This window comes from Amblyomma maculatum, chromosome 1 (assembly GCF_055883805.1).
Source record: "Amblyomma maculatum isolate TAMU_Amacu chromosome 1, ASM5588380v1, whole genome shotgun sequence".
NCBI lineage: Eukaryota > Metazoa > Arthropoda > Arachnida > Ixodida > Ixodidae > Amblyomma > Amblyomma maculatum.
The window spans coordinates 146,455,380-146,481,973 of NC_139344.1; the positions used below are offsets into that span (position 1 = coordinate 146,455,380).

Genomic DNA, 26,594 nt, shown 5'->3' on the forward strand with positions numbered 1-26,594 from the left:
TGACCGTTTGGTTGACGAGGGAAGGCTCGAGGACGTCGAAGCTACTTTGAATTCCCTTCCTTCAGATGACCACAGATACGTCACTAGGCACAGTTCTAGCCGTCTGATAGCTTATATTGCAGGATATGTCGCTAGAAAGTTCATGAAGAAGTCAAAATGCAGTACTTGCTCCGCTTATCTCATTTCAAGCAAACAGTCCGCGGCACAAAAAGAAGAAAATCAAATTATCTCAAACTTCGACCACGGAGGTCTTCTTTATCCGTCCTCGGAGCTTGCAAAGCTCGTGCACACGCTGGAAGAGCCTTTCACGGTTTTTTTTTAGTTCAAGAAAGATTAACGCAAATAGCATGCGTGAATTTGCTTTGTTTTTGCAAAGCACAGAGGTTCCCAAGTTTGGTTGCCCTACTCATATGACAAAGAAATGACACTTAACATAGTGAAGTTCTACGTCCTCATGTGATTGCGTTTTTATGCCAAGTCGCTAAACCAAGAGCAGACCTCTAAAGCAGAGCAGGTAAAGCGCCTAAAGCTGAGGAGGTGCAAGTAATCGTGTTTGAGGACATTAATCATTCTGCCTTTCTCTTATGTGTTTTCAAATTTAGAAGCTTAATTTATTCACGGCCTAGTACAGTTCATTAATATTCTCATATAGTTCGAGCTGTACAGTTTTATACGTTTTACAATATTCTTGCACTGAGTCGCGATTTTTTTTTTCACGTCGTTCATTATGTGGTTTCATTCATTGCTATGTGCTCTCATTCATTCATTTCGTTTTGAGTAGGACTGCCAGTTCATATGTATTCGCCTACATTTAAATAAAGTCATCAGTAAGCGCTGGCATAATTTCTGTCTTCAAGCAATCTTCGCATACCTCTATTTACATGTGGCGCAAAAAGTACGCTAGCCTAGCCGAAAACACCATTCACTGCGTTTTCAGTACGTGCGAGCGTCGATGGAAGACTTCAGTCTAGCCCGCATAAACCGGTGCATCCAATATTAAAAATTTACATGATCATAGAAATACGTTAGACATTCGTCATTGAATCTCCCGCTAGTGTTCGAGAAATAAAGCACCCAATACGTTCAGGAAATATATCTTGCCGTTGCTTGTCAGTTCGTCGGCAATCTGTATCTTACATTGCCTGTATTTGTATTGCCGTTCCCTGACGACGGCAGCTTATTTTATAGGGAACTAGTTGTTTTGTCACATTTAGACAAGTGTGTGGGAGCTAAAGCGATACAATTTATTGCTATGCGCCTTCGGAGTCCGATTGAACTAGCGGTGACGAAGGCGGTTCACCCAGCTGTCTGCTCCGCGCTCACTGCGCTCCTCCTGCACACAGCGCCCTCTCTCCTGTCATCGCTGAAACGACCAGCTCGCCGGCGGCAGACGGCACACTTCTCAATTCTAGAACACTATACTAAGGCTATTCGCTTCATGGCGTCGCCATACCAACGAGCCAACGCCAATTGTCAGGCTTAGGGACTGCTCAGCCCCCGTGAAAAATGAAAAAAAAAAAAAAAACAAGACGCATAAATCACTGTTTATGCTGAAGGTTACATGAGGCAAATTAAAAGCTCTGTCTCCATTTATAGGCATGAGCGCGCCCAAAAGCATGCTAACGAAGACAAATTCACACTGAAGCGGGCGACCTGGACACCGCCGCCTTGTCAACGCTAGTTCCCCATCGTACGTGAGATATCTGAGAGCCTGCCACGAAAAGCTGAAAATTTGGCATACACTGGCTGATCGTGTACGAGAGCTCGTTCTTAGCTATCTTATAGCGCATGCGCAGTGAGGATTACAATATTTTTAGCGTGCGCTATTTCTCTGCGTGTGTTTGCGTACGCTGTACTAAAAGTCTCTAATAACTCGCAAATTTACTGAAACAACTGCAAATTAAACTTCTGTTAGTTTCAGTTTGTATCAGGCTCAAGCATGCGTCAAGATGGCAGTAGCTGCCACTAAAAATGGGAAAAGAAAGGCATGTCAGCAAAGGCTTAAAGATGCGTGCTTGTCGGAGCTAAGATGAGGAATAACCAGCTCCGACAGTGTTTGGGTTCGAACTATTTTTTTTTTTATTGCGCCGCTCGCGCTGAGGCGCCTAGTGCCAACCTCTTCTTCTTTGTCCCGTGCCGTGCCGTGCCTTGCGATAAGACCGCGGCATGAGGGGTGCTACAAGGCTCCTCCCCAAAGAGCGGAAGCCACAGGATCTGCCCATGCAGCGGACGAGTTTGGTGGCAGAATCGGCAGAGTCAAAGCAAGATTGAATGGAGGGGTCACGGTTGGAGAAGTGGCAATATAGGCAGGTTTCAGCCTGTCAGCAGGCACAACATCTTCACGACCGTTGATGTTTAGGGTGAACGTCTTCTTCGCACGCTGGAGCACACGGAGCGGTTCGTCGTAGGCCGGTGTTAGGGGAGGACGAACGTGGTCACGGCGAAAGAAAACATGTCGGCAGAGTCCATATCCTGACTCACAAACACAGATTGAGGGTGACGATTAGCAGGGATGACCGGATCGATGTGTCGAAATGTGTTCCGGAGATTCCGGAGGGAGGGTGAAGCATCATGGATAAGCGAAGGGAACGAAGGAGAGAAGAATTCCCCAGGAAGTCTCAGGGGAACACCATAGACCAGCTTGGCAGAAGAGCAGCCAAGGTCAGCCTTCAGTGCTGAGCAGATGCCCAGAAGGACAAGGGGAAGGACCAGCGTTCCCTCGGTTGATAAGTGGTAAGGGCAGCCTTGAGTTGGTGATGAAGACGTTCCACCATGCCATTTGCCAAAGGATGCTAGGCGGTCGTATGAATGTGACGAACGCCCAGGATGTTGGCAGAGGCGGTGAACAGGGCCGACTGAAACTGGCGGCGGCAGTCTGTGGTGACGACAGACAGGCAGCCAAAACGAGACACCCAGCCGGCCATGAAGGCCGTAGCAACTGTCTCTGCCGTAGTGTCAGAAATGGGCATAACCTCGGGCCAGCGGGTGAAACGGTCCACACTTGTGAGCAGGTACGAGGCTCCACATGATGACGGAAGAGGTCCAACAATGTCTATGTGGACGCGGGAGAACCTTGTATCGGGAGGCCAAAAAGGAGAGGCAGGCATGACGGTATGCCGTTGAACTTTCACGCGCTGACAGTGAAGGCAGGTTCCTGCCCAGCGACGGATGTCGTCATTCATGCTTGGCCAAAGGAAGCGCGATGTAACCAGCTTCTGTGTGGCACGAATACCAGGGTGGCTCATGTAGTGCAATTTGCCAAATGTGGCGTGACGGAAAGCCAAAGGTACGTAGGGGCTAGGAACACCAGTGGATGTGCATATATATAATCGTGCATATATAATCTGTTCATGCATGTGTTCTTTAAATATCATAGTCACCTTTACGAACTTTCTGCATTGAGCTTGTTCCATTGTTTTCATCATTGATTAACTTTTTTGTTTTGTTTTCATGTCGTGCTGCAGAGATATACATTGTATAATACTTTTGATGTCATGGTCATATTGTTAATGAACTTTTGGAATCTGCTGTTTGCTCCTGCTCTGTTGTGTACTGGTTTCCTGGGCCTCTGTCAAGCTGTTTGTACAGCTTTTAGCCCAGGCGACCATCCACTTGTTGGAAAATAAATCTGATTTGATTTGATTTGATGTCTCGCACGTAATCAACGTGGAGGAAAACGGCAGCGGACATTCAGCGAAGGACAGGGATGTGGACGAGGAGTGAAGGCGATGCAGCTGTGGGTCGTTGCACTGTGCGGCTGCTAACTCCTCCAAGTGTACTGGTGAATTGGACGCCATGGCACTGACACGGGAAAGTGCATCAGCAGCAGCATTTTCTGGTCCATGGACATGACGGAGATCCACTATAAACTCTGAGATAAAGGAAAGTTGGCGAATCTCGTGTTCACTGTAGGTGCTGTGATTCTGTTGGAAGGCAAACATCAAGGGCTTATGGTTTGTGATGACGTGAAAATCCCGACCCTTCAGGAAGTGGCAGAAATGCTTGATGGCGAGGTACGCCACAAGGAGTTCTCTACCGAAGGAGCTGTATTTAGCCTCTGGTGGCTTTAGCTTTTGTAAGAAAAAGCTGAGAGGCTGCCAGCTAGAGACGTGCTGCTCAAGTACTGTGCCGACTGCAATGCTAGATGCATCAGTGACAAGACGCAGGGGAGCTCAGGAACGGGATGTATTAGCAAAGTGGCATCTGTGAGCGCCTTCTTCGCAACAGCAAATGCAGCTGCAGTGTCGTCAATCCACTCAAGTGGTGCAGCTCTATCCTTTTTTGGTAGCCAAAAGGTCGGTTAGAGGCTTCAGGAAATTGGCACACTTGGGGAGAAAGCAGCGGTGAAAGTTCAGAAGGCCCAAGAATTCTCTGAGCTTCTTATGTGAGGTAGGGGGTGGAATATCTTGAATGGCCTTTACTTTGCTGTCGAGAGGACGGATACCTTGTGGAGTGACAAGATGGCCTAAAAACTCAATTGTAGCGACACCAAAAAGGCACTTGTCCAGATTGATAACGAGATCCTATTCATCAAGGCATTGAAAAAGGGCGCGCAGTTCAGTTGCGTGCTCATCCTCGGCGGAGCTTGCGACGAGGAGATCATCGATGTAGGCGAAAGTGAAGTCAAGGCCTCGCGTAACCTCGCTTATAATTCGCTGAAAAGTCTGTGCAGCGTTGCGCAATCCAAAAAGCATCCTCACATACTCAAAGAGGCCGAATGGTGTGGTAATGGCCATCTTTGGAATATCAGCGGGCTCCATGGGGATTTGATGGTAAGCCTTCACTAAGTCCATCTTAGAGAAGATCGTGCAACCAGCCAAATTTGATGAGAAGTCCTGTCTGTGAGGAAGTGGATAGCGGTCTGGTAAGGTGTGAGCATTGAGGAAGCGGTAATCTCCACATGGCCTCAAGTTGCCTGGATCTTTCTTTGGCACTATGTGAAGTGATGATGCTGAGTTGAAACGTGTGTTGAAACTCACGGCAGCGACAGCGAGGCATTCTCCAGACAGGCGGCGAGGGCGAGCAAACACAGGTGGTCCAGTTGTCACGATGTAGTGGGTGATCGAATGTTTCACTGCTGACTCTCTGGTGTGTGGCTTCGGGACGTTGGGAAAATCAGCAAGGATTTTCCCTTGCGGTGAAGCAGGGACGAGAGCTCTAATGCCTGTTGCCGAAGAGGTGAAGAGTACGCTGATGACGGAGAGTTTCGTGCTGATATCGATGAGGCGATGGGACTGCATATCGACAGCGAGGCTGAAGAAGCTTAGGAAATCAGCACCGAGAACAGCTTGCGAGACGTTGGCGAGGATGAAAATCCAACGGAACGCTCGGCGTAATCCGAGGTTAAGTGTAAGAGACCGTTGGCCGTACATGCGAATGGGGGAGTTGTTTATTGCTTGGAGTGGGGAGGTCGATTCATTGCGACGGTGATCTGCCCCAGCTGCTTGTATTACACTGACCTGTGCTCTTGTGTCAACGAGGAAGCGAGTGCCAGTGATCTTGTCCGAAACCTAAAGTAGGCGGCATGTCCACCAGTACCACTTGCCACCGTCAGCGGCCAGTAGCAGCGTTTCCTGACCAGGAACACGAGTGGGTGCACTTGCGGTGCAGGCAGAGCTGCCGAAAATATGGTGGTAGTCTTGCCGCGCTTCGGATCTAACCGCTCTTCTATGCTTGCAAGCTGGGAGTCTGTGGTAGTAGTGGAAGGCGGAGCAGTCACGGCACTGACGCTGGCGTGCCTTGAGTAGTCTGCAACACGGTCCACGAGTTCGGCGAGCTTGTCCAGAGTGACATCACCTGCAGCCGCGAGGACGAAAACCATGTTCTGGGGAAGTAGCTGGAGAAGCAACTCACATAGTAATGTGTTTGGCCCCGAGGGGGAGTCTTCAGGCAGCTGTTGCATGCAACGGAGGAGCTGTGAAGGACGGCTATTACCGAGTTCTGTAGCGGTGAGGAGTTGCTGAAGTCGGCTGCACTCGAACGCTGATTTGTGGTCAACGAGAGCCGCCTTCAACGTATCAAAAGGTCGGGCCATGTCCGGCGAGGCGATAATGTCCGCTAATTCCTCGACGATTTCAGAAGGCAGGGAAGACTCTAGATGGAGGAACTTGGTCTCCTGGCTGGTGATACACCGCAAGTGGAAATGCGCCTCAATCTGGAGTAGCCAGGCATGAGGGCTGTTGGGCCAAAATGGGGGCAGGTTGACTGGTTGAAACGCGGCCAACGAAGTGCCATTATGCTGAGCGTCCTGGGGAGGGTCGCCGGCTGTAGGAGGGGTAGACGAGCCAGAAGAATCCATGTATGAGGGCGGGTTTGCGTGGTTGATGCCAGGTCACCAAATATGTCGGAGCTAAGACGAGGAATAACCAGCTCTGACAGTGTTTGGGTTCGAACTGTTATTTTTTTATTGCGCCGCTCGCGCTGGAGGCACCTGGTTCCAACCTCCTCCTCTTTGTCCAGCGCCATGCTGTGGTTTGCGATAAGGGTGTGGTGCGAGGGGTGCTACATGCTTTAAAGAGAATATTGAAGGAGTCTTTTAATTGCGGGAATTCAGTCTACATGCTTCAGACATTCTTATAAGCTTTAAATTATTACCGTGTATAATGGATTTTACTGTTAAAATTAGATCAAATTCTTATTTATCTGTTTATTTATTTGTAATACCCCTCAAGGCCCGGGTCAGGCTTTGCAGAGGGAAGTGAAATACAAAGCAAAATTCGAGGAATAAGTGAAAAGCATGGGCAAATATATAAGGGTATAAATCGAAAGATAATAAAGAGTGCAAATTGAATAATTAGAAACATCATAATGTGTATAGTAAGAGCATTTTTAAACAAATTTATATCTGTTATAGAGACTAGCACCCAAGGAAGGTGGTTCTAATCATTAATTGAATGCGAAAGGAATAAACTGTAAAAGCATTTGTGTGACTTGTTGAGAATCCAATTTTCTGACGATGGTTCACACTAAGTGATGCGTAAAAGGCATGCTGAAGGAAATGCCATGAAGTGTACCATAATAGTTAGTACATTTTATGTAGCAGACATAGGTGGAGTATCAGACATCACAGTGAGAAGTGTAAGGTGTTTTTTATGTTAGTTGTGCTGGTGATACGGTGGTGATTAGTGAGTAGTAGCTAGTGGATCTGTTCTGAATAGCTTCGATTAAGGTTATTAGAAAATCAAGGCCGGCATCCTGTACAGAAGCTGTATGTTCAAGTTTGGGACAGGTAAATGTTTTGTAAAGTTGAAGTTTAAGGGACGAAGGAACGTTTGGAAAATTATGTTTCAAATAGCCTAACGAGCAATTAGCATTGTTAGTTATATGGTTGATGTGTGGTTTTCATGATAGGCTAGAAGAGATAAACATATTTGTTGGCTATTGCTTGTTCCAGCAGGAAATTCTGTAGGTGATAAGATGAAACCTGAGAGTTAGTAGTCAGAGCTAAGATTCATTAACCAGTCTTTACACCATGCAGTTATTGAGTTAAGGTCTGATTGGAGGTTGTCTTTAGCATCAGAATGAATTATTTTGTGATAAATTACTCTCTCTTCTGCAAAAAAGCCAACACATGATTGAAGTCTGGTGGTTAAGTCATTTATATAAATTAGAAATAGTAAAGGAGTGAGAACGGAGCCTTGTAGCACACCAGAATGGACAGGGATATGATTTTAGTAGTTTTCGTTAACCATGACATATTGGTAGTGGTTAGTAAAAAAACTTATCAACCATGAGGGAACATTAGGATCTAGGTTTAGTTTATTTAATTTGTAAAGCAGTAGACTATGAGATGCCTTGTCAAAAGCCTTAAAGAAATAGAAAATATACTGTCGACAATACCTGTTCGGTCGAGGATTGTAAGGAAAATGGGTGAATGATGCCAGCTGTGTTTCACATGAGTGCTGCTTTCTGAATGAATGGCAGAACGGATGATAATCGAGATGGCACTAGTTTGAGATGATATAACATGTTCAAGAAGTTTGCAATGGATGCTGGTTAACGAAATTGAGTGCTAGTTATTAAAAACATGTTTGTCAACTTTTTTATGTATGGGAACCACCTTCCCCAGTCTAAAGTCATCAGGTAGCAAGCCCACAGATAAGGACTGCCCAATAAGTTTTGGTATAATAATGGAAGAGTAATATTTAGTGTTTTTAAGAAGTTTTGCATATATCTGATCAGGACCAGAGACAGAAAAAAGTTTCATGCTATCAGTAGGTGTTTCCACACAGATTGAATAACAGTAAAGGAGGCATTGATGAAAACAAATAAGTGTCAAAATGGGACTTTGGGTTATCTGTATGACTGGAGAATGATGCTGCAATGGTCTTTTACAGTTCTCCAAACCTGTCTAAGAGAATGTGGCAGGTTGGTTGCGGGTGTTTGGATTCGTGTAAAGTGCGAGTTTAAGTAATATTTGCGAGGCGATAGGCATGCCATTGTTTTAACAAGTTCGACGTTTTAGCTATGTGTTACAAATGCTTCTTTTTTATTGGCTAGTCTTGCGAGAGCTTTGTTAAACCATGATGATTTAGTAATTTTAATTATTGTTATGGGAATGCATTTTTTAATAAGTTCAACTACTTTGTTCTTGAACATGTGCCAGCTTACCTGCAGGCTGCGATTGTCAAAATTGCACAGAAATATACATCACAAGAAGACAATAATTCAAAATTAATTGCTTCATAGTTCCTTTGGCAATAATTTTTAACAATATTTGCTTTTTCGTGAGCACATGGAGCTGGAAAACCCAGTGTAAATTCAAGTAGCGAATGGTCGCTAAAGCAAGGAAAAATACTTGCAATTGAAATTGATTCAGGGCACATTGTTAAGATAAGGTCAAGTACGTTCTCGGAATGACTAGTCCATCTTGTAGGTTGTGTGATCAGTTCAGAGAAATGAAAAGTCAAGCACAGATCTATAAAGGATTTAGATTCTGAATCGGTAGGACTATTCCTGGGGCTGCCCATCTCCCCAAAAAAATATTTGGATAATTAAAATCGCCTCGTAGAAAAATAGCAGAACCATGGAACCGCACACAAATGAGATCATGTCATGGAGATTATTCAGAAAAGCTTGATATCTCATTGATGGCCGACAACATGCACCAGTTATGAGCTTTCTGCCTTTTGTGTTTGATAAAACTCATACAGTTTCTAGCTTGCTTGCCACAAGGATTGAGCATGAAGTTAGTTTGTAATCTGGAGCAATTAATATTCCACCACCTGATCTGTCATCTCTATTGATACGATAAAATTTGTAGCTTTTGTTTTATTCTAAAATTTCCCGACCTGCGCACATGAATCAAGGAAAGTTCTTATCTGTTCGTGCTTCTTCAGGATACTGAATATGTTACTATACACAACAAAAAGCTCATTACAAGCTTCACAACCACTCTGGGACTGCTAAGGCGAAGAAGTAGAGGGCTGGTCGGTGCTACTTAAAGCCTTGCTGGACGATAGCATAAGATCAGTGACATGTTTTATGATAAAGGCAGGCTTGTATAGAGATGATTCATTAAGAGTTTTGTAAGCAGGGTCGTAGATTTAACACACCACTCATATGAAGCCTCTTATATTTTAGCTGGTATGACGAGCTGCGAAGTTCAGCAGTCCAGGAGAGCTTTCCTGGCAAGCCTAGTTGAGGGGCAGAAGCCTTCTCTGACTGAAACCTTACTACTTTTTAAAGTGGCTCTATTGGACAGAATTAAATCTTTGGTTTTGGAGGAAACAAATTTAGCGATAACTGGCTTGCACGAATTCTCAGTGGCACGACCAAGATGATACACTATCGATGACATTGGAGCTTAGGGAAGAAAAATTAGGTTGTTTAGACAGCAAGGAAATTAGTTTTGCTTGATGTCAGCCGGCATTTCTTGAGTTGATTCAGATATGTCTTAAAAGATTTGACTATTACGCCTTGATCTGTCTTGGCATCATCTAGGTGCGCATGTAAGCTAGCACATTCCTGCTGAAGGGTTTCAGTGCTCATTTGTACCGCAAACAGATCAGCTTGTATTGAGTCGAGGGCAGACACTTTTCTTCTAGGCAATATAGTCTGCTGACAACTTCTGTCAATTTGTGGGCTAAGTTATCCTGCTTTTTGCCAATTTCATCAAGAAATGCTTGAGGTAATATTGGCTTCTTTGCACAACGACTGTCCTAGAGTGCAAGTCGCAAAGAAGATTTGATGTTTCGCCTAGATTGATGGCTTGTGTACTAGCCCTCATATCAGGGCCAGGATTTTGTTCAGCACCAATTTGTTAACGACATCAGTTCACTCAGAGATCATAAAAAAGAGCACTTCTGCTTACGGAAACAGCAACAAGCAGTGGTCCCCAGTTTTCTTGCTGTACAGAGATGAGTAGCAACTAACCTGCGCAATGAAGTAACAATAAACATTAGCCACCTGCATCACCGTGCTGTGTCCGTGCCCTCTGAAGGGTTTAATTTGCTAAGCCTGGCTCCCAGCTACCATCTTTTTTTTAACTCACCGCAGAGAGTAGGAGGAGTTACCAACACTCGGTGTTAGTTTTAAGTAATCACGTGGCAGCTTGCCGTTCTCCTTTTTTAATGATGAGTTGGACACACAAAAAGCACAGTCACAGGCAGAAAACAGAGAGGACAGTAAAGCCTGTGACTGTGTTTTTTGTGCGCACAACTCGTCATTAAAGGGCAACTCCAGGGGTTTTTTGACATTCGAATATTCTAGTAAAACTTTTACCACAGATTCTCCTCTCCGTCCTGACGCATTCTACAAAATTTTGGCGCCGTACGATAATTCGTTCACGCGCTATAAGGCTTTAAAATATGCCATTTTCATGGCTTAAGTTGAGAGTATTTCTGGGGGCAACACTGAGTTTCTGATGTCACAAACAGTATACAGGCATTAATGTCCACTTCCCGCGTGATTATGAAATTGTGAGGCTTATATCGAACTACCTCAGGCATTTTATGCAGTGCGTCATGATTTCCATACTTTATTTTTATCATCCAACGCACATACGAGGGTTTTTCTAATACTGAGTGTGACGTCACCATTTCATCAACTGGGACATCGTTTTTGGCCGTGAAAGCAGTTTCGGTTTTGATTTGCTGGTTTTCTTTTTTAAAAATACTTCTAATTGGAATTTTGAAAAACGTTTTTTTGTGTTGGAGTCAGGACATGCTGAGGAATGTAATTCAGTTAAAAACAAAATAATGAAAAAACCACCGGAGTTGCCTTTTAAGAAGAGCCATGTACCAGCTAGCCCAAATGAGGTTCTAAATTTTCTGTTCTGCTGTCGGTAGAGTAATATGCAGAATGATCTTGTGAACATAGTGCGCTTGCATCGGGTTTGTTGTTTCGATGAAATGCTCTCTGAATCACAAATACAATGTTCTATCAAAATATTTGCGTCATATCCAAAACCACCAATGAAGATTGCTCTGGGTGTGTTTACAGATTAGAGGATTTTCATTAGCCATCACAGAGTGACGAGGCTGAGTCTCGCAAAAGAAAAGTGGGCTTAATTTATGACTGTGTTGACCCAGAAAACAAATACAAAAGCAAAAAAAAATATATATATATATATGCAGAGTGCTCTTTTGTGCACCTTTAGCGTGGAAGGACAATGTTTTATGCCAAGTTTCACATCAAAAACATGGCAAAATAGTAATACAGCTTATGGACTATGGGCTGTCGTGCTTTGTATTCTGTCTTTCTATGCTAATATCAGCAATAAATTAGTGTCACCAGTACTTACAGGTAGCCTTTATTTTTACAATACACGGGCAAGTAGAGAGAAAGAGAAAAACTTTTATTTAGAGCAGGTGAGGAATATTCACCCTATTGTGGAACCAGAAAACAAATATAAAAGCAGAAAAAAAAAATTTTGCAGAGTGCTCTTTGTGCACCTTTAACTTGGAAGGACAATGTTTTATGCCAAGTCGCAGATCAAAAACATGGCAAAATAGTAATACACCTTATGGACAATGGGCTGTCGTGCTTTGTTTTCTGTCTTTCTATGCTAATATCAGCAATAAATTAGTGTCACCAGTACTGACAGGTAGCCTTTATTTTTACAATACACGGGCAACTGGAGAGAAAGAGAAAAACTTTTATTTAAAGCAGGTGGGAAATATTCACCCTGTTGTGGAAACCTCCTCAGTCCCGGAAGCCATGGGCCCGAACCATCTCCATAGTCAGCATGTAGACTAGAAATATAGAAATGGGTAAGTAGAGAAAATGAAATAAAGGGCACATTGTGCATTCTATCTCACTAACTTAGGCTGGATGAATTTCAGCTTTCAAAAATAAATGCAAAGCTGTAGTCAAAATTTTCTCTCTGGTCTGCTTTTTAAAGGGTTCTGTTTTCAGAGTTCTACTCTTCTCTCTGGCTTGTTGGTGTGTTGAGCACAGGAGTTGCTATCTTGAATGTTTGGCTGGGCTGTTTCAGGGCATTCAGCAGAACCAACCACATGATGGTCAGCCTCTCCCCTGTGAAGACAGTGGACGTCCAGCTGAAAGGGGTCATGAACTTCATGCTTCAACGACCCGTATGATCACCAATCTAAGGTAAACCTGAGGGAGGTATGCACTGCTTTAACATGGCCCAGGTTTTTTATATATATATATATATATATATATATATATATATATATATATATATATATATATATATATATATATATATATATATATATATATATACATGTATACTGCTGAAATGAAATGGGCAGCCAAATCAACATGACTCTACTATATCTTCATAGACATACACTACTTTATGTAGCATTTGAAAATCAAAATTGCTGAAAACTAATGAACTTATTGTTGGCACAAAACTTTCATTACCGGAGGAGATAGAGAAGAAAAGTATTGGTTAGCACTTTTATCAACCAATAAAATTATAACCTTGTAGACGTTATAGATATATAGCAGGGGTCTCAAACTCATATTGCTATTCAGGTCACATTGAAGACCAGGAGCCAGAAAAAAAAGAAAGACAAGAGAAGCAATAAATAAAACAAAATAAAAATAAATATACAATAAATAACAATAAGATAAGTAAACATCAACCACATGTCATTCCCATACCACATTGTCCCATTCTTCCTGAAAAAATAAAAGGGGGGGGGGGGGGGGGAGGGTATGGGCGTATGCTCGATTGTGCCCAAATGCCAGACAAGGCACCACTTCAGGATGAGTTGGACAATGGTTGCAGCAGTTAACAAATACCGCAACACTTATTCTGAAGACAAAAAATTTTGACTTTGAGGTGAATGAGAGGGTAGGTTGTCTGATGCCTTGTTCTTGAAAACACCTGATGTCCATCTGAAGTTCATGCAGATTAAAGGGCCAATGCCTGTTTCCATTTCCACAAAGAATGTGTACCATCTGTGGATGAGGCCTTTTTTGTGATTTTTGGTTAGAAAACAACTCTGGTGGTAAAGCTGACTTGTGAAGCTGCAAAGAGAGAGAGTCTTTAATGAAGAACAAAGAATTTAGCTGGCGTTAAGGATTCGCTGGCATACTACTTTTGCGTAGGAAAGGAAATTAAGGAGCGAAAGACGGGAAGAGAGTTGTGTGAAAAATAAGGAATAAAGTAGGGGGAGATAAAATGTGGCGAATAAATGCATCGTCAAGTAAACTTTTGACATGAAATGATAAAATTAAAAGTCCGACAAATGAGGTTAACGTGAAGCTGGTGCATGCTTTTGGAACAAAGGTTGAAATTTTTGGAGCTGATCGGCCGCATAACACAGCTCTGAGGGCTGTAGGTTTGAGGTCCCTAATTTATAGTAATAAGGCTTTATATGTTGGCAATTTCTTGAAGGGTGTCGCATTTGAGATATTTTTGTTCAAAGTAAAGTGGGCGCTTGAAAGGTATAATTATATTTTCTTGCTTAGGTGTGCTCATTTGTAAAGGAAGAAAGGAATTATTGGACTAGGGCCCATATTCTGCTAGTGTTCAATAACTGGACATTTTGAAGGGGGAAGAGGGACGTAGAAAAAAATTTTTACTAGTTAAGTCACATTGCTGAAATCTTGACTGAACATGTATCGTTGCGTGCCAATTCTAAATATGTCTTTTAATTTCCATAAAACAAGTTTTTATGCAGTTATAACTGCACAAGAACTTGTTTTGTGCAGAATGAAATGACATTATTTGGAATTGGCACGCAAAGATAGATAATCTTGTGGAGACTTTTCGAAAAGTTTTGTTGCAGAGAACTTGCTAAAATGCACATACCATTGACTTTGCCGAGATCAAGGATTGTATTTAGGTAGTTCAGTGGTAAGGAGCTCGACTACTGAGCTGGGGCATGGCCGGTCTCGAGGGAGAGCGCACTTCTCTTCTCTTACGGCCTCTCCAATGGGATCTGTTTCCACCTCCTGCCGCACCTCGGTGGGGTCGCCACCGCCCACTGCTGCACCTCTGCTACTGTCGTTCTCGCGCAAGGGAAACGCGTGCTCGCTCTTCTCTCCGCCCGCATCAATTGCAACCTGCAGGTCCTGACATTTCACTTCTTATGGTTCATACAAAGACGCTGTATTCAGCGTCTAATATTTATCTTGTATGAGAAATAAAATACAGTCAATAATCCGCGCACGCGCGCCTTCGTCAAGGAGGCTGAGCACGATCGAATGAAGCTTCGGGTACATTTACCTCAACACTTTTTGCCCCTAAATTTTGTACCAAAATAAATGTACCAGGCTATGCAGTGTGCCTTTGAAAGCTGTATGTAGGTGTAGGGCGACCTGACGCGAGTGCATGGCAAACTGTGGGTGGAGATCTTGTCAACCACTGCCGTTTTCATTCAGAGCAAAAGAGGGCCTGCGAAAATTCATGGCGCATCTTAAGTTCAGAGTAAGGAACAAAAATTTGTGCACATAGTTAAAATTTCAGTTGTCTAGTGGAGTGGGCTGTTCTAGCTTCGTTCAAAACATATCAGTCGGTTGAAAGACCGAAGATGTGTATGTAGTCTCGTGACTGACGCACATGTATAACATACGTAGTCTGTTTAATACATAGGTAAACAGCAACTTTTAATCAAGGAAACGGGCTTAAACAGTTATGCATAACTGAAAACAGCGGCGAACACACAAAAAAAAAAAGGTCCTTCAAAGTTACACATTGTACTGCGTATTCATCAATTCATCAAAATGCGACCTGCAGCTAGAAAATTCACAGTCTCAGAATCTTCCTGCACGGCTTGTGCACATAAGGAGTTGGCCTCTCATTCCTGTCTGTCACTTTCTTGGCATAATTATTTGACAAGAAGGATTCTGAGAATTTTTTCAAATATCAAAGAAGCGGACCTTATAACATGGCGGTTATCAATTGCTTTCGGGCAACTCAGTGGTGAATTCTCAAGTGCTGATTGAATCAGGATCTTAAGTACTTTGGGAACATTTGTGTGCAGTAGGTGCAAAGCAGTTTAAAAAGAAAAAAGCTTGTCCAATAGGACTACAAGCTCTGGTTTCGGATAATACAGTCCACTAGAATATTGATCTCGTAGAAGAGTGTACATGGGGCTGCTTTTTTTGCTGGTTTCAAGAAGAATAGTGCAAGTGTCACACCCGAAGTTGATAAACTTAACGCTATATCCAGCGACGTAAGGTAAACCGGAATATGTGACAGTGGATAATGGGATTGCAGGAGATTCCATCTTCCTTCAGTCCCTTGATTACTGATTGCGGCACCGCAGAAATTATTATTTTTTTTTTTTGGCATCGACGCAAGGTGCCTTGATTTTGCTCTCAGGTGAAACGTCCATCTTGACAATGTAGTCAAGTGCCGCTAGCTGTTACGGCCCTCGCATCTAGCATGTCGTTCCCTTTCGCACATTATCCTTACTTTCCCGAAGAGAGCCTCAATGGGGTCGCTATAGGGTTTGAATGTGTCTTCAGTGAGTGTGTCCTTCTTTAACGCTTAGAAGTTTCTTGCATGCTTTCGATATAGCAGGTGAACTCATTTGTAAGCCACTGCATCGAGTATCACCTGCGTCATTTATTGGCCTCTTTTTACCACTTCCAGCACAAGTGGTATCATGAATATCAAACCAGTTTTGATTGTTTTTTTAATAAGCTTAATATTATGTAAAAATTTAATAAAACAACGTTTATTTGCAAAATAAAGTAATGTTTATAATACCACACATTTGTTAATATATGAATTATAATAACATTTGAATTTCAACCCTACAACATTTACTTTGACTGTTATACTAATACTTTATAACATGCAATCATTTTGTGATTTACAACACATTTTTATTAAATTATTTTCATCTTCAGTGCTACATCGATGGTTTCGCATCTAGCGCTGAAACACGGTTTTGCTGTTGCAGACGAGTTACTGTCATGTTAGCCTTGAAGAAACAGACATGGCAGTAATTGAATTACGGTAATGAAATTACTGTAATTTAATTACTTTTTTGGTAATTTGCAATGTAATGAATTACTTTGTGGTAGTAATTTTACAGCAAAAGTAATTAATTCCTTCCGAAATTACTTTTATTAAACTTGTGCCACTAGTCCTTCAATAAACAACAAAGTAGAGTGCCGCAAAAGCAGGAACACCGTGCGGCAAGCCGAGGCCAGCGTAACGGATCGGAAAAAGGAGACAGAACTGAGCGAAACAGTGCGTTTGAGACCTCCTGTGTAGAAGGGTCACTTATACTCGAGGACAACTTTCTGTGGTAATGTGGGGGAAGCTACGGAGCTGAAACGCACCAGCTCGCTCCGCAAAAGAATATAGTGCCTCCAGAAATTTCGCAGGTGATGCTCTGGAATGTTATACTATTACGGAACTATTAACCTTATTATTGTATCAGGCTTATACTGCAGTACTAGCCAGTACAGCGAGAGTTTAATGCACAACTTTCTTGTTGATGGCTGCCTGGTGGGATGCATCTGCCGCTTTTCTCCGCCCAATTCTGTGCGGTTTCGCAATGCGCATCTGTTTTTGACAGCGTACGTTGTGCGCAGTGCAGACATCGTAGCCGAGACCAGGTACTAGGACTACATGGCGTAGCAACACGGTTAGTAAAGCTCCGCCCCCGTAGCTTTGGCTCCAGCTGCAGAAAGTTATCCCCGAGTATAGTGCCATTCTCCAAGCAGCAGGCGTCAAGGGAATGCCGAAGGGACAAATGGTGCTAGAAGGCCAGTGTTGAAAACTAGTTGGTGCAGTGGCAGTCCCAGTTGCATCGGCTAGGGCACAGTGGTGCCTGGTTAATCGTCACCACGACTTGAGGGAGGGTTAGGGCGGGCGGGGGAGACTGGCGGCAAGGTCCCTGGCGTGAGCATTACTGAGCGGCGTGAGCGCAAGGTGCCGACGTCGATTCTTGGGACTGCCAAAGCAGTAAATAACCTAGCTTCTTTGGGACCTTCAAAAGGCGTAGACAGCTCCGGGCCAACAAGACGCTGGGTTCGCTGATCATTTCACGACTGTTCGACCGTGCTTCTGCTTTTGTTGTCTTATATTTGGAATGGCAATCGCTGTAAGAAAGAGGGAAGGAATAGCTCTATGGAACAGAATTTGGCGGGAAGACGAAAGAAAGTGTGTGCTTCGCGTCTGCGAGAACACGTTGTTGCTTTGTTTACTAGCTTTAGTTGGTTTTTGCATGGATGAAAACTAGAAAGTAATTTAAAAGTAATTAATTTACTCAATAGAAGTAATTGTAATGTAATTTCATTACTTTTGGGGAGCAGTAATGAGTCATCATCATCATCAGCCTGACTATACCCACTGCAGGACGAAGGCCTCTCCTATATTTCTCCAATTAAACCGGTTCTGTGCTAGCTGCATCCACTTGACCCCTGCGAACTTCTTAACCTCATCCGCCCACCTTTCTGCCGCCCCCTGCTATGCTTTCCTTCCCTTGGAATCCAGTTTGTTACCCTAAGCGACCATCGGTAATCCTCTCTTCACACTGCATGTCCTGCCCATGCCCATTTCTTCTTCTTAATTTCCACTACAATGTCAGTAACTTGAGTTATTTCTCTGACCCACTCTGCACGCTTTCTATCTCCTGATGTTACCCCTACCATTTTTCGTTCCGTAGCCCTCTGAGTTGTCCTCAACTTAAGTAGAACCATCTTGGTTAGCCTCCGTGTTTTAGCCCACATAGGTGCGTACTGGTAAGATGCAACTGTTGTATACTTTCCTCTTGAGCAATGGCGGTAAGCTGCTAGTCATAATCTGGGAGTGCTTGCCAAATGCGCTCCATCCCAATCTTATTCTTCTTCTTATTTCCTTTTCGTGGTCCGGATCTGCGGTTACTACCTGTCCTAAGTAGACATATTCGCCTACTACTTCCAGTGCTTCGCTACCTAACGTAAACTGCTGTTCTTCCCGAGGCTGTTGAACATTACCTTAGTATTCTGCATATTGATTTTTAAGTCTATCTTTCTACTTTTCCTATCTAGGTCATCAATCATTATTTGCAGTTCATCCCCCGAGTTACTTAGCAAGGCACTGTCATCAGCAAATCGCAGATTACTGAGATATTCTCCATCTACTCTTATCCCTAACTGCTCCCATTCCAAGTCTCTGAATACTTCCTCTAAGCAAGCTGTGAATAGTACTGGGGAGATCGTGTCTCCTTGCCTAACACCTTTCTTTATGGGAATTTTGTTACTTTCTTTATGCAGAACTATGGTTGCTGTGCAGCCACTATATATATCTTCAAGCACTTTCACGTACGGCTCGTCTACCCCCTGATTTCGCAGTGCCTGCATCACTGCCGAGGTTTCAACTGAGTCAAATGCTTTTTCGTAATCAATGAATGCTATGTATAAGGGCTGGTTATATTCCCAGCATTTTTCTATCACCTAGTTGATGGTATGGATATGATCGATAGTAGAGTACCGTTTCCGAAAACCTGCTTGATCCTTTGCTTGATTGCAGTCTAAGGTTGTCCTGATTCTATTAGCGATTACCTTAGTAAATAACTTATAAGTAACAGACAGTAAGCTGATTGGTCTGTAATTTTTAATGTCCTTAGAGTCCCCTTGCTTATGAATGAGGATAACGTTCGCATTCTTCCATGGTTCCAGTACCGTCGATGACACCAGGCACTGCGTATACAGGGTGGCCAGCTTTTCTAACACGATATCCCCCCCGTCCTTCAGCAAATCTGTAGTTATCTGATCCTCTCCAGTTGATTTCCCCCTTTTCATAGGTTCTAATGCTTTCTTGAACTCGTCATTCGTAACTGGTGGAACGTCTGACTGTTTTTCCCTACCGCCAATCTCCTTACGGTCCTGACTACTTTGGCTACTGTAGAGATCTTTATAGAACTCCTCGGCTACTTTGACTATCTTTCCCATATTCGCGATGACATTGCCCGCCTTGTCCCTTATCGCATACATCTGGTTTTTGCCTATGCCCAATTTCTTCTTTACCACTTTAAGGCTTCCCCCATTCTTTACAGCATGCTCTATTTTCTCCATGATATACTTCCTTATATCGGCCACCTTGCGCTTATTGATTAGCTTTGATATCTCGGCCAATTCTATCTGGTCTGTTGGATTGGAAGGTTTCATACTCTGGCATTTTTTAATCAAATCTTTCGTCTTCTTAGACAGCTTACCGGTATCCTCTCTAACTATCCTACCGCCTACTTCTACGGCGCACTCAGTAATATCTCTGAAATTATTGTTCATTGCTTCTAGGGTAATGTCGCCATCCTCGGTTAGAACTAGATATCTATTCTGTAGTGAGATCCTGAACTCTTCTGCCCACCCCTTCACCGCTAATTCATTGATGGGCTTCTTTCTTACTAATCTGTTGCGTTCCTTCTACAGATTTAGGCTACTTCGGGACCTCCCCTTCCTGTGGTCACTGCACTGCACTTTCCCCATTACCTCTATATCTTGCATAATGGTGGGGGATGAACGCAGTATGAAGTCAATTTCATTTTTAGTCTCCCCGTTAGGACTTTTCCATGTCCATTTCTGGTTCTTCCATTTGCTGAAGAAGGTATTCATGATTCTTAAGATATTGCGCTCTGCAGACTCAACGAGTAATTCCCCCCTGCTATTCTTAGAACCAATGACATAGTCACCTACTGCCTGGTCTCCTGCCTGCTTTTTCCCTACCTTGGCACTGAAGTCGCCCATTAGTACAGTATACTGGGTCTTTACTTTTCGCATTGCTGATTCTACATCTTCGTAGAAGCTTTCAACTGCCTGGTCATCATAACTACATGTGGGTGCATAGGCCTGTATAACTTTCAGTTTATACCGCTTATTAAGCCTAATTACGATGCCTGCCAACCTCTCATTAATACTATAGCATTCATCTATATTACCCGCTATATTCTTATTGACAAGGAAACCTACTCCTAGTTCTTGCCTGTCCGGTAAACCTCGATAACACAGTACATGCTCATCCTTCAGTGCAGTATATGCCTTATTCGGCCTCCTAACCTCACTAAGCCCTATGACATCCCATTTCATGCACTTTAGTTCCTCTAACAGCACTGCTAAACTAGCTTCACTAGCTAGGGTTCTAGCGTTAAACATTGCTAGGGTCAGTTTCCAATGGCAGCCTGTCCAGCGGAGCCAGGAATTCTTAGCACCCCCTGCTGTGTCACAGGTCTGACCGCCGCCGTGGTCAGTTGTTCCGCAGTAATGAGTAATGTAATTAAATGACTTTTCTCCGATTTTCAGCAAAGTAATTAGTAATGTAATTTAATTCCTTTTCAAAAGTAATTTTGCCATATATGTGAAGAAGCTTCGATGTGATCACTGCTCATTCAGTTTTTTTTATTCCTATTTTTGTACAGGCTTGGGAAATATTCGTATTAAAATGTACAAAAGCTGCTACCATGCCGCAATGTATGCCATGTGCTTGTCGAACGTTTGCTGAGCGACAGTGTTTTTTATAGAAAGACTCTGTTCACGTGTATAGTACGTTGACATGCCGCTGCAGCATCTACCTTCTGTGTTCTTTCATTTCGGGACTGCATTAATCACGAAACCCGCAAGCGACAGCGCGAAACCAGGCAAAAGCCACCCGCTGCCGCTGAAGCAGACGCGGAGCGAATAGTGAGCAGGTTGCGCCCCTTGCAGCGGCGGAGAGCGTAACTCAAGGAGAAACGCTCCCATTGTTCCCGCGGCGATTGAGGAGGCCGCAAGAAAGAGCACGCACTCTCCCTCGTGACCGGCCGTGGCTGGGGTAACCATGTTCAAACCTGGCTGCAGTGGATGCATTTTGATAGAAGTGAAATGCTAGGCACGCATGTATTGTGCAAGAAATGAAGGAATAAACCTCTCCAGCCTTACTTACGCAGCACACGGCCACGGGATCGCACTGTGCATGCGTGGTCACGTTTTTGTACCATTTGCAGACATCTTCCGCTACAGGAAAGCCAAAAAATGGCATAACATTGCATGCGGCACATTGCTGTACGTGCATCAGAGACCGACTTCTCGACATTGCATATTAGGCTGCGTTGGACAAAGGACAGGTACAGGTGTGCTGTCAGCATAGGCCAGCCCAAGGTACGAGCGTAGTCGTTCTGTACAAACTAGCAAAAAGGCAGCTGCGAAGCACCTTGTAAACTTACTGCTGGCTGGGACCATGAGTGCTAGAAAATAGTAGTGTCCTTCGAAGCGATCACTGCGCTTCCGCATCAAAATGCTTCCCACTGTGCTGTCTTGCCCACTGAGGTGCCTTCAGAAACTGGTGTTTCACCTCTGATCTATTTACTACCATTGAATGGTGTAAGTAATAGAGTATCACCAGCTTGAAAGCTGGTTTCCAGGAAAGCCACAAAAACAAGCACTAACACTGACTGAGCCCTTGTCTCAAGTGTATTGGTAGTTAACATTCTTTATCAACAATGCAGCCATCGAAGGCCTAGTTCGTGCATGTGGCCATCATGTTTTCCTTCGTATGGACTATGTGTGCCAGCATCTAGAAGAGCAGAATCCTATGGAAGTATCATAACGTTCATAAATAAGACCACAGTTCATTTCTAGCAGCTTTGGTTTAAGGCACTTGGTTACTGAGCCAGAGTACCCTGCTTTGAACTAGTGTCAGCAGCTGTGTTTCTATGTAGGCAAAATGCAAAAGGCACCCATGTCCTGTGCAATGTCAGTGCACATGAAAGATCCTCAAGCAATTCAAATTATTCTGGAGCCTTCCATTACAGTGCCTTTTTCTCTTCTTCTTCTTGCAATCCAACATTCTTCCTCCCTTCCCCCTTGACATGGTTGAGACGGCCACTAAGAAGTGACATTTTCTGCACCTTTAATTTCTTCAAAGCCAATTTTCTACCAGCTTTGAAATTTGGATCCTTAAAGGGGCAGTTCTTGGCTGAAGGTGATTTTTCAGTGTTTGTGTGCAGAGGAAAATAAATATTTGCAGATTAATTGTAATTTTTCATTGTCCTAATTAATAGCATATTTTTCTGCCTTCTTGAACTTGAAATTTCTTTGAAAGATTAGAGGTTTCAGATATTACTGTTTGCTTCAAAATATCTATTTAATGCTGCATTATTCGCTTCAATATTTGAAACATCCGGCTATCGGCTCTGCCCTCTTTCTTTTTTTTTTTTTTTTCACTTTAATGTTTAGATAGACTGAGTAACTCTGCTCCAAATTGGTTGCCGCGATGCTTTTCTATAAAATTTAGCTCAACACATGAACGATAGCAGTGCACCGGTGACAGAGGTGGCCACTTCTTGCACTGGACTCAATACAAACACAATTTTTGAAAGCGAGGGAAGTGTGAGACATTTTTTTGCAAGCAAATTTATTATGAACCACAAGCGATTGGAGGAAGTTGTGAAAAATATGCACAGTGCATGTAATGTAGTACATCCTCCCAGGCTTTTGAATCACCGGTGGAGAGAAACGAGAGCAGCAAGTGAAGCATGTAGCGCTAACTACCATGTTAGAGTGGTAGGAACCGTTAGGAAACTTGTAAACTTGTTCGGCGGTAAAAAGTACACAAGTTATTCTAATGCTCTTGCTTTAAAAACAAGCAGATACTTCATCATTGAGCCTCTCTGTCACTGACAGGCGTGTCAGGCCTATGTCAGACAAAAGCATACTTGAAGCGTTGTAGGGTGCCAAAGGTGCCAATCACTAGAAAACTTCCCAAGGGTTTGGAAGGCCACACTAAGCAAAGAAATGGCGAGCTACTGGCAGGAGGCAATGAAGAAAAAAAACTGAAGAAGGAAAAAGCTACCCGTTAGTGCCGTCTATCCTTCCTGAAGGCATTACTGGCCTGTGCTCGGGAATTTATCAGCACAGGCTTAGGATCAAAGAACATGCACAAGATAGCAGAAGTGTGCCCATTTGTGAACGCCCAAACTAGTGGCGCTGCTTGAGCACATCGAAATGGTTGACTCCACATTTGAATTTAGCAAGTCAAAATAGGCAAAAGCTTTAGATCAAACTTGATGTTTTTTCGCGAGGTGCATTAGCAAGTGTTCCGTTGTTGCAAGTCTTTGTTTTAAACATTACATGATTTGGCCGTTTGTCTTGCCTTGTCAGAGGTTCGTGCATAGTCTGCGAAAGCACTGAATATTTCATAAAAGGGGATAAAAGAAAAGAAAAGAAGAGAGAGAGGAGTAGAAAACTGATATCATCAAGGGTGTTTCACCCTAGAAATGTGCTCCAAAGCTGCTCCAAAATGCCATTATATCTGCTCCCTGAGCTGCTCCAAAATGCTCGAGCCTGCTTCCACCCTTAGAATAGCCACAGCATCTTTATAGACCATGCTCCCTGTGTGCAGGTCACCTGAACAAACCTATCCAGGAGCTGTTCTGCAAGCTTCAGGGCTGCCTGCAGATGTTTCGTGGCCAGCCCACACCACAGTTCACAGTACTTCTAGAACTGGTGCTGCTGCCTGTGGTGTTGTTGCTGCAACTGCTTTAGATGTGCCCTCTTCAGAGCAGAATGAGGGTCAGTTGAAAATGTTCTTTAAGTACAACATTCTCAATGTAAGTGATGGAAGTGATCATAGCTGGTGCTAGACTTACTTATTTCTTTTCAGGTAGAAAGTTTTGAGTGTCATTTTTGTACCATGCCAGTAGGCATGAGCAGATTTATGGTTGAATCTTGGAAGGCAGTGGTGTGAAGGGGGAAGGGGTGAGGTCCTGTTCACGAATCTCATAGTACTTCCTTTGGACTTTCTTCATTAGAAGAAAACTGGCTAAAACAGGCGCTTGGGCAAGTTGGTAATCCATTGAGGGTAGACAGCGCAAAAAGACGAGGATATAAGAAGTACACAAACGAACGCTGACTTTGCTCATCAGCGCTCGTTTGTGTACTTCTTATGTCCTCGTCTTTATTTCGCTGTCTACCCTCATTAGAAGAGCAAGGTTTTTCATGGTTTTTCACTAGAAAATATTTTGCTAAGCCCTCCTCATAAATCAAGCTCTAGCAGGAGACAGGTCAACATTTCTTTTGAAATAATACTTGCCTGGCACAATTTTACTTACTGAATTCTTTTAGACAGCTGAACCTCGTTATAAGAGACATGGATGTAACAGAAAATTGGGTATAAGAGACAGCATTTACCCAAATAGTTGACCGACCTATGACTTTTATTAATTGGACCTCTTTTTTAAGAGACATTGGATGCAGAAAACAATTGGCTATAAAGGACAAATTAGCCCTGAGGTTTGGTATTCGCTCTTGCTTGTAACAGACATTTTAACATTAGATGCGGCACCATCCATCGGCAGGTTTAGTAGCAGCTACAACAAAAACAAAAGAAGAGAGACACGCCTGTGCCGTCATTATTAATTATAACTTCAGCAAACAAGTAGCAGGTCAGTCAGCTATGAAATGACTAAACGAAGCCCCTGCAGTGGGAATGCAATGTAGAGAAGCTCTTCAGACTTACTACGAAGAGCACAAGTGCGACTGCATATGCAAGCATCTGAGTGAGCATATTGGGAGTGCGCGTTAGAGTACTACATGGGCTCGGGCCAGCCCGAAAGCCCGAGCCCGGCCCGGCCTGAAAATTGCTGCTTTGCAAAGCCCGGGCCAGGTTCAGGCTTGAAGTTGCGGGTCTTGACCGGGTGCGGGCTTGAAGTGGCGGACCCAGGCCAAGCTGGGGCTAGCTGTGTACAGCTACTTTTGGAAATTAAGAAATCCCAGGGCTAAAACCATTGACGTGAAGCGAGAGCTCAGTTGTCGACTGAGTTTAATCAGCTGCACTCAGTGGTTTGTTCAAGTAACTTTGAGTGCGCACGCCTCTCGGCATTCAACAACACAAGTGAAAAACTACTTACTACAGTGCAGATCTTGTGGAGTGCTGCAACGCATGACACACAGCTTGTTTACATGAGCATCTGCACGTGCAAGTGCACAACACCGCTAGCTTGGGATTTTTCAGCCATCAATGAGCACACTCCGTCGGATCTAGCAGAAGGCACTCGTGTATTATTTCTGTTTCGTGTTACCGCCACCGATTGGACATTTAAAGCCTCGTAAGAGCAACTAGAGAAGGGCCTTCAATCGACTGCTCGGCGGGCAGCTGCCTTCACCTCCCTACCCCCGAAGAAAAAAAATCTCTACGCTACGAGAAATGCCATTGAATAAGAGGGTATTGCATTCGAAATCTTCGAGCATTCAAACGTATAATGATGCACAATGAACAGGCTTTTTTTTTTTCCGTCTCCATAACAATGCGCAGAGCAGCAGCCATGAATTCTTCAATAGAATATTGCTGCACAAGAACCTGTATATTTCTTTGTTTTCCTGCCCTTGATCACACAGGTTCCTGTGGCCTACTTGCCGGGGACAGTCTTTGTGTGTGATTAAGCAAATAACTTGCCTCAATAGCTATATAATAATAAGGAGCTATATTTAAAATCCCTGTAATCCATAGCTTTTAAATATGCATGACCAGAATAGCTTTAACTAAAAGGACATGCCAGAAATTTTTTGACCAAGCATTTGCTTCTGCCGGTACTTTATCAGTGCCCTCCTCTGCTCAGAAGAATATTTTGTCACATTTTTCTCCCATCTTGGTTTGTTGTTATGTACCATTTAAGCAGTACAGTAAAATCTTGTTACAAGAGACATGTTTTTTTTTTTTTTTTTTAGTCGATATTTATTGCCTCAGGGCATCAGTAAGGTATGAGATGAAGGATGAATAAATGATTAAATGAATGGAAAAAGGTTGGCTGATTTTATGAAGTCCAGAAGTGAGCGATGATAAGGTCCCTGCGTCCAAGTGACATATGAGGCAGGATTGGTTGCTGAAAGGCCAGCTATGCTCCGGTGCCGGATTCGTGTTGGCTTGAGTGCTGGGCAGTCCCACAGCAAGTGATGGATGTCGGCCTCGATATCCTCGTTTTTATAGATCGGGCAACCTGGACGAGGATATAAGTGTTGGAAGTATGACCACGTCCTAGTTACAGCTGTTGTAAGAGCAACACCGATCCGGATCTTCCTAAGCGCAACCTCCTCTCACCCACGGGGAAGGGAGATCGCACACGGAGGGATAAGTGCACGTGTGTGGCGCCGGAGGTGCTCCTTTCTTGACAAAAGGAGAGTAGCGTCGTCGACTTCGAGAAGCCGTGGGATTGATGTGTCTTGGTTCACGAGGCGGGTTGCAAAATCAGCTTGACTTTGGG

General features: G+C 43.5%; 1 protein-coding gene and 2 pseudogenes across 3 annotated transcripts in view; 1 reads left to right on the forward strand and 2 right to left on the reverse strand.

Moving 5' to 3' along the window:
- Positions 1-26,594, forward strand: part of LOC146204266 (uncharacterized) — an 87,718-nt gene that overhangs the window by 4,549 nt on the left and 56,575 nt on the right. For all 3 annotated transcript variants that reach the window (XM_084589213.1, XM_084589214.1, XM_084589215.1), the window contains exons 3-4: positions 12,437-12,555; positions 23,738-23,907. In XM_084589213.1, the coding sequence (XP_084445339.1) occupies positions 12,437-12,555; positions 23,738-23,907 (289 nt within the window). The remainder of the gene's footprint in view (positions 1-12,436; positions 12,556-23,737; positions 23,908-26,594) is intronic.
- On the reverse strand, positions 2,177-3,182 carry LOC146204267 (uncharacterized; annotated as a pseudogene).
- On the reverse strand, positions 4,524-6,298 carry LOC146204268 (uncharacterized; annotated as a pseudogene).